Source organism: Siphateles boraxobius, unplaced genomic scaffold (assembly GCF_051911475.1).
Source record: "Siphateles boraxobius isolate OS27281-9 unplaced genomic scaffold, OSU_SipBor_1 19, whole genome shotgun sequence".
Classification (NCBI taxonomy): domain Eukaryota; kingdom Metazoa; phylum Chordata; class Actinopteri; order Cypriniformes; family Leuciscidae; genus Siphateles; species Siphateles boraxobius.
In genome coordinates this window covers 5505067-5514011 of record NW_027508799.1, presented here as the reverse complement: position 1 = coordinate 5514011, position 8945 = coordinate 5505067, and the positions used below count along the sequence as shown (strand labels likewise).

General features: G+C 38.4%; 1 protein-coding gene across 2 annotated transcripts; it reads left to right on the top strand.

The window, feature by feature from the left end:
* Window positions 1-220: 220 nt before the first annotated feature.
* Window positions 221-8692, top strand: LOC143742479 (uncharacterized). 2 transcript variants are annotated; one of them, XM_077235355.1, is made up of 3 exons: window positions 221-285; window positions 825-1077; window positions 2136-8692. In XM_077235355.1, the coding sequence occupies exons 2-3, from the start codon at window positions 993-995 to the stop codon at window positions 3155-3157; spliced, it is 1107 nt and encodes a 368-aa protein (XP_077091470.1). In that variant the 5' UTR covers window positions 221-285; window positions 825-992; the 3' UTR covers window positions 3158-8692. The 2 variants fall into 2 exon arrangements, with proteins under 2 accessions (XP_077091470.1, XP_077091471.1); XM_077235356.1 differs by having other exon boundaries at window positions 237-285; window positions 920-1077.
* Window positions 8693-8945: the final 253 nt, after the last annotated feature.

Sequence of the window (8945 nt, the reverse complement as noted above, 5' to 3'; positions counted from 1 at the left end):
CAAACACAAGTGTTAAGCCATTTAGACAGAATCTCACATGAGGTTCAAAGGCTTTCATTGGTAGTTATTCTCAGCACATTATCAACCAACATTCATTTAAATATATGTTATATATTCACCAAGAATTCAACTCTAAATGCCTCTGATATATGTATTATTATGTGTATGTGAATTTCTATACACATATCTGAGTTTAGTATGTGAACAGGACTTTTATTTTGGAGGCATGGTGTGACGTCACAAAGCTGCGCCGGCCTCCTGCGTCTGCGATTCGGCTGGAGAAAGGTTTGTAAAATGTGTTTAAATAAATGCAGCCGTTGGTTTTATAGTTTAACGTTGTTAAACGAATGTTTTATTATTGAATGTAACATTGGTTTTATGCCATTGAGAAGCATTATTTAACATTTATGAACGTTATGTTTCGTGATTATAGCGCATCCACACGTGAGAAACAGAAAATGTGCGTCTCATTTCGCCTCTTATGTAGTGAATGAATACATCATGAACACGAAATCGGTGACTGACAAGTATATGGATAAACGGATCTTTTTGAAACTCAGGAGTCAACTGAATCAATTAGGCTACTACGCAAAATGATTCAGTGATTCGAATTGCCGCACGCAGACGAGACATGCTGGTCAAAACAGAAATGCAACAAGAACACAAACACAATTAGCAAATGTTTTTATTAAGGTCAGGTGTAATCTATGAAACATGATCTAAAAACCATTAAGTGGCTATTATAAATTATAACACCATAAGTTTCTATAATTTGTGTTCTTTTATTAATTTGAATGGCTTTGCGTGTGTTTTTCCCTTAACAGTGCACTGACTACTGAACTAGAGCTGATTGAGACGCACCCAGGGACTTCGTTTATATTTTGCTTTCTGTTATTTATTCTCATCTTAATCATGACAGATTGTCCAAACACACAAACAAACAAAAAAAAAACTCCTGGTGAAGCGACTGAGATCCATATGCCATTATAAAGATGTTGTTTATTAAAGAAGAGAGTGAAGAGATGAAGATTGAAGAAACATTCAGTGTGAAACAAGAAGATACAGAAGAACAAACAGGTTGGTCTCATTCTCAAAGCGGAACTCAAATAATTTGATCCTCATTAAAACATCCAGCTCTGCAGGAATTAATAATATTTTTTTAATATTTATGTTGAGGCATGTTGAGATCACATGACCAGCTAAACACCTTGCTTCAAGTGCACCTGAGAAGCTCCTGAATCCAAGTTGGGAACATACATAAACAAATTTCAAGTTGGAAAAATATGGAAGCAGCCGATTTAAACACAACAACTTTTGAATTAAATGTAACGAAAACCATTCATTTCTTAATTATGCATCAGTATTCAACAAAATCTTACTTTTTACATTAATGTTGTCACAATACCAAATTTATGACTCTGAAACAATACTTAAATATCTGAATACTACTACTGAACTGTTACCATGACAAAAAAAACTACAGTTAGCATCACACTGGTTCCCTCAACAAAAACCCAATAGGATTTTCCCATAGGCTTTTGGATTATCGCTAAAAACAAGCTCTTTGATCAACAAAAATGTATGATACTTGCACGTTTTGTCCATTATGATAATCTAATGCCTTGTTTGCACTAAAACTCTTATTTATGTTTGAAGGATTTGTTATTTTCACTCAAATTACAGATATAAGGTATGCACAATGCAATATAGGACTTACACATCATATAAATATTAAATAAATTACATTGAGCACGAAAAACCTTTTAAAAACATTTTAGTGGAAACAGGAATGGCAACAGGAATAGCCACAGGGATGGCTTCGGGGGGGGCGTAGATTAAATTTAGAGGTGTAAATCACACGATACAATCCAACATTGATTCTAATAGCCAGCAATTCTGTATTTATCGATACCTCAAAACATGACATGAAACGGTTTGATTGGATTCAGAGGTATATGTGTATATAAAGTCGTTCTGAGATTCCCGATAACACCTCTTCTGGTAGCTTAGTTGGTATAGGATTTAGCATATATGTTGTTGGTTTGGTTGCTTTATGTTGCTTTAAATGTCTAAATGTTTTGATATCTTTTGCTTTGTGTCATTAAACAGGTTAATTTGTCTTTTTTTCACCCTAGACCTGATGGCCCTGAATGAAGAGAGTCAAGGACTGAATGAAAAGGAAGAGAAAAATCTGTATAAAAATCATAATTTCATAACTGGAGGAAAATCTTTAAGTTGTTCACAGACTGAAAATACTTCCTCACAAAAGTCGAGAGCTAGAAGTCATTTCACCTGTCAAGAATGTGGAAAGAGTTTCAATCAACATGTAAACCTAAAAGTCCACATGAGGATTCACACAGGAGAGAAGCCTTTCTCCTGCCTACAGTGTGGAAAAAGTTTTGCTGAAAAAGGTAACCTTAATAAACATAAGAGAGTTCACGCTGTAGAGGAACCTTTCCCTTGCCAACAGTGTGAAAAAAGTTTCACTCAAAAATACAGACTTAAAGCCCACATGAGAATTCACACTGGAGAGAACCTTTTCACCTGCCAAGAGTGTGGAAAATGTTTCATTAGAAAAGCTAGCCTTAAAATCCACATGAGAATTCACACTGGAGAGAAGCCTTTCACATGCCCTCAATGTGGAAAGTGTTTTTCACATATAGCAACAATTAAATCCCACATGAGAACTCACACTGGAGAGAGGCCTTTCAATTGTGATCAGTGTGGAAAGAGTTTCAGACAAAGAGTTGCCCTGAATTCCCACAGGAGGATTCATTCAAGAGGGAACTGTTTTATTTGTCATCAGTGTGGAATGAGTTTCACAGACAGCAGTCACCTAAAGAATCATGTAAAAACTCACACTGGAGAAAACCCTTTTATGTGTCATCATTGTGGAAAGACTTGCTCAAACAAATCAAACCTTAATGTTCACGTGAAAGTTCACACAGGAGAAAAGCCTTTCACCTGCCCTCAGTGTGGAAAGAGTTTCACAGTTAAACAAAGTCTTAAGACGCACATAAGATCTCACACTGGAGAGAAGCCTTTCACATGTCTTCAGTGTGAGAAGAGTTTCACATATCGGGCAGAACTGAAATGTCATTTGCAAACTCATTCTGAAAAGACATTGCAGAAAAAGGAGCAATTTCAGACAATTTAATTGTGATGGCAAAAGATTTTTTATTACACCGACGACACTCTAGAAAAGTCTGATGTGAAAAGTCTGTGAACTTAGTCCTAGGAACTAGCCACCACAATGGTTCCCCGTGAACTAATTCAGTTCAATTCAATTCAATTCAAATTTATTTGTATAGCGCTTTTCACAATACACATTGTCTCAAAGCAGCTTTACAGAAATTGCATTTCGGAAATGTACATAGAAAAATACAGTTAGTTAATCAAGTATTAATTTATGGCATAACATATCGCCGGCTTTGAGTCGTCTCTTCACAGGCGTCGAGTCGTCTCTTCACAGGCGTTGGGGCATCTGAAGTCTCCGTGAGAGGCTGGATACAAACTGGAGCTGACGAACGCTATTTACCTCGGGACTAGCGTCCCGAGATAACAGCAGAAAGGCAGATGGGAAATAATTAGCATAGCTGATGTTCATAATGTTAATGCATTCGAACTGATTCAGCAGTATCAAAGGTTAAGCATTAAGTGAATGCTTGGTTAAAGAGATGCGTCTTTAATCTAGTTTTAAACTGGGACAGCGAGTCTGAGTCTCGTACAATATCAGGAAGGCTATTCCAGAGTTTAGGAGCTAAATGCGAGAACGCCCTCCCTCCTTTAGTGGACTTAGATATCCTAGGAATGACCAGAAGCCTCGAATTTAGTGATCTTAAAGAGCGCGATGGATTGTATGGCGATAGAAGGTCTGTTAAATACACAGGAGCTAAACCATTTAGGGCTTTATAGGTCAGTAGGAATACTTTGTAATTGATACGTAACTTAATAGGTAACCAGTGTAGAGATGATAAAATAGGTGTTATATGATCATATTTTCTTGATCTAGTAAGAACTCTAGCAGCTGCATTTTGCACTAACTGTAGCTTGTTGATTGAGGATGTAGGACAGCCAGCTAATAAAGCATTACAGTAATCTAGTCTCGAGGTCATGAATGCATGAACTAACTTTTCTGCATCAGAAACAGATAGCATGTTGCGTAGCTTAGCAATGTTTCTAAGGTGGAAAAAGGCTGTTCTTGTAATATATGAAATATGATTTTCGAAAGTCAAGTTGCGGTCTAGTATAACACCCAGGTCTTTTACTGTAGTGGATAAAGTAACAGGACATCCTTCTAAATTAAAGTTGTATTGTAAGGGATTTTGTGGGTAGTTTTTTGGACCAATAAGTAATACCTCCGTTTTATCTGAATTTAATAGCAGGAAATTACACGTCATCCAGCATTTTATATCATTTAGACACTCTGTCAATTTAGATAAGTTAGTGTTTTCATCTGGTCGTGATGAGATATATAATTGAGTGTCATCAGCATAACAGTGGAAATTAATTCCATGTTTTCTTATAATATTACCAAGTGGCAGCATATATATTGAGAATAGCAGAGGGCCTAACACCGATCCTTGCGGTACTCCATAGTCTACTGACGTTATCTTTGATTTTTCCCCATTTAGACAGACAAAATGGTAACGGTCTGATAAGTAAGATCTAAACCAGCTTAATGCCTGTCCCTGAACACCAGTGTAGTTTTGTAGTCGATCCAGGAGTATTTTATGATCGATAGTGTCGAACGCAGCGCTTAGATCGAGTAGAACTAGTATTGAGATACAGCCTTGGTCAGAAGCTAAAAGTAAATCATTTGTAATTTTAACTAGCGCAGTTTCTGTGCTATGATGCGGTCTGAATCCCGACTGGAATTTTTCATAGATATCATTTTCTTGTAAGAAAGAGCACAATTGAGCGGACACAATTTTTTCTAGTATTTTAGACATAAATGGAAGATTTGAGATGGGTCTGTAATTTGCTAAGTTATTTGGATCTAATTGCGGTTTCTTAATGAGAGGTTTTATTACTGCCAGCTTGAATATTTTTGGAACATGACCTAAAAATAAAGACGAGTTAATAATATTAAGAAGAGGCTCTTCGACTACAGGTAACACTTCTTTCAGTAGTTTAGTGGGTATTGGATCTAATAAACATGTTGTTGGTTTCGATGCAATGATAAGTTTATTTAGCTCTTCCTGTCCTATAGTTGTAAAGCGGTGTAGTTGTTCTAGAGGGGCCATAATTGAGGCTGAATCATAAGACATCATAGAGGATTGTATATTTACAATTGTGTTTCGGATGCTTTCTATTTTCTCATTGAAGTAATTCATAAAATCATTACTACTATATTGTAATGGAATATTTTGCTCTGGTGATGTTTGTTTATTTGTTAGTCTAGCCACGGTGTTGAATAAAAACCTTGGATTATTTTGGTTATTTTCTATTAGTTTGCGGAGATGCTCAGCTCTTGCTGCTTTTAGAGCCTTTTTATAACGTGACATACTGTCTTTCCACGCGATTCTAAAGACCTCTAAATTAGTTTGTTTCCATTTACGCTCTAAGTTACGAGTTTCTCTCTTGATTGCATGCGTAGCACTGTTGTACCATGGTGCTTTAGTTTTCTCTCTTACCTTTTTTAATCTAATTGGTGCAACAATATCTAGTGTACTAGAGAACATGGTGCTCAAACTGCTAGTCATTTCCTCTAGTTCATCTGTTTGTTTGGGTGCACTGCGCAGCTGAGATAGATCAGGTAAGCTATTTGAGAATCTATCTATAGTGGTTGGAAGGATTGTTCTGCCTGGTCGATAACGTTGCGCAACGTGACAAATTTCAGCAGTACGTATTATACAAGTTACCATGTAATGATCAGTGAGATCATCACTTTGCGGTATAATATTTATATCAGTTGGATTGGTTCCATATGATATAATTAAATCTAGTGTATGATTTAGACGATGAGTGGGACCACTGACGTGTTGCGTGACCCCAAAGGAGTTTAATAGATCTGTAAACGCAGTCCCTAACGCATCATTTGTATTATCTACGTGTATGTTAAAGTCTCCAACAATTATTGCTTTATCGACATTGACCAATAGATCTGAGAGAAAGTATGCAAACTCTTTTAGGAAATCAGCATAGGGCCCTGGAGGTCTATATAGGGTAGCCAAGGCTAGAGATAATATGGATTTGTTTCTTGCATCTAAGAGCGTAACATTTAGCACAAGTACTTCAAACGAATTAAACCTGTGACCTGTTTTCTGAGTAACATTAAGAATATCTCTATAGATTGTTGCAACACCGCCGCCACGACCGATCAGACGGGGCTCATGCTTATAACAGTATCCTGGTGGAGTGGACTCATTTAGACCGAAATAATCATTTGGTTTAAGCCAGGTTTCAGTAAGGCAAAGTACATCGAAACTATTATCTGTGACCATTTCATTTACAATAACCGCCTTAGGTGTGAGCGATCTAATGTTTAGAAGACCTAGCTTTAGAAATTGTTTTTGTTCACTGATATTTAGATTTTCTGGTTTAATTACAATAAGATTTTTGCTAGATCCTACACTAGATTTATTGTTTGGCCTCACTAAGCGAGGAATAGACACAGTTTCTATATAATGTTCTACACTACTTATATCAATTAAGTTGGGACAGCAAAGACTGTGATTTGGACTTTGACTTACTAGTCATATGGTGTGTAACGTCTTGGAGATGTTGTCCGACAGAACAGCCGCTCCGATTCTGCTGGGGTGCAGGCCATCAGCACGGTAGAGCCTAGGTCGCTCCCAGAACAGATTCCAATTATTTACAAAGAGCAGTTTCTGTTCATTACACCATGACATTAACCATTCATTTAGAGCAAATAATCTACTGAACCTTTCTTGTCCTAGTCGGTACGTGGGAAGCGGTCCAGACACGATGATCGTTGCTTCAGGCGATGTGCTGCGAACCGTCTCGATCAGGCTTCTGTAGTCCTTCTTCAGAACCTCCGTCTGCCGTAGCCTGATGTCGTTCGTCCCGGCGTGTAGGACCACAGCTCCGACGCGCTCGTCACCGTTCAGGATCTCGGGAATCTGTGCAGCGACATCAAGAACACGAGCAACAGGAAATCAGTGAGTGCGCACCTTACGCTTACCTGAGGTAGCACGGACATGACGGACCATGGAAGTGCCGATGATCACGGCGGCGTCACGTTCCGGCTCGCGAAGAGGGGAGAAGCGGTTCCGGGTGGAGATCTCGAAGACCGGGAGGGGGGGGGAAGTCCTTGGTCTGGTCCTGGCTCGTGTCTTCCGCTGTGGGATCACCCAGGGTCCGTGGTGTTGCCTCGGTGCCGGAGTGAATGAAGGCAGAGATGATCGCGTCCTCCTGGGCAGAGAAACGCACGGAGTAGACGAAGTCGGAGTCAAAAAGTTACTAACCACTGACTTGTGAGCATCGGCGCGTGATGTTTCAAGCGTTGATCGCCGATCTCGCAGCTCGGCTTGCTTCACCAGCAGAACGCGGATCTGTTTCTCCACCGACTCCAGCTCCAATCGTACCGAAACCAGCTCGAATGTGTCTCACCTGCACTCAGAGGTAACGTTAGACACACATCCGATATGTTCGCCATTATAACAGATGAACAGTAAATTAGTAGTGATACTACCAATATCACTACTAATTTAGGACTGAAATGATGGATATAACACGTATCCTTTCAGTCAAACGGGTGTAAAATGAGAGGGTCGATAGGCGCGAGGCCACGCGTGAAATGCTAGCGGGCTAAAGGCTAGTAGCCGAGATTCGGAAAGTTGGATCTAAGTAGCGATATCAAAGCAATCCGATTGTTTTTTATAAGGAATAGTGTCGAGGATAAGTTCACATGATATAAAAATAGAAAGTGCTTGTTTATAAATGAGTGGTAAAGAAGAAAATCAGCGATTAATGAATCAATTCGACGGAGCTCCAAACACAAACACAGATCGCACGCGCATGCGCAAAAGTATATGTCCTTGAACTAATGGTTCCCCTAGGAACGTTTTCCTGGTTGCATTCGCACCGCCAGTAGGAACTCTGAAGTGAAGTAGGGGAGCGCGGGGCACAACCTAACGCGGGGTTAAATGTAACGCAGACCTTTTACATAGTTAGTCAGGATCAAGCAGATTGTGTTTCCGCTCTTTTTCTCCTGCTGCCAGAAGACTCTCTCGCGCAAATTTGTAGAAAGTTTTGATAAGATTTCGTGAAGATACTGGACAAAGAGTGTTTTGACACCATGCAAGTACATTTTTTCATCATAGGTTTTTTTCGGTTTCTGAGTGTGGTGTGTACGTCACCAAATCTAACTTTATCTGACATTAATCACTGTCTTGTTGGCTAAAACATAGCACCGTTTTGAAACATGTCAGCAACTCCTAGCAACTGTTAGCTAGGCTTAAAATATTTTTTACACAGCGGGGTTAGTTGTAGCACAGTGTTACAACTAAGCCGCCAAGTGTACAATGATAATCAAATGAAAACGGGAGCCACACAACGTTTCAGGTTTGAGTATTTATTTATATATTTAACTTTGTTGGACTTTCACAAACAATGTTGGAATTTTTTTTTTTTAGTTTACTATGCATTGATCATGCCTGATTGTTTGATTGTCATTGATTGTTTAGCCTGTTTTTAATGCAATAAACCATTAAAATTTTTATTTTAAGCTCGTTTTTATTATTTTTACTGTTATTATTATTAATAATAATAATTTTACATGCAGCTGCCACACACAAATGTAATTAAATTGCAATTACAATATTTGATGATTTTATTGATTTATTTATTGCAAAACTGTGCAGCCCTTTCCTATATCTCTATCCATGATATTGATCCATAACAGAATGATGATTGGATTAGGGATGGATGTATGGATATCTATCTATACAGATGCACAAACAATATCAAACTATACAGAT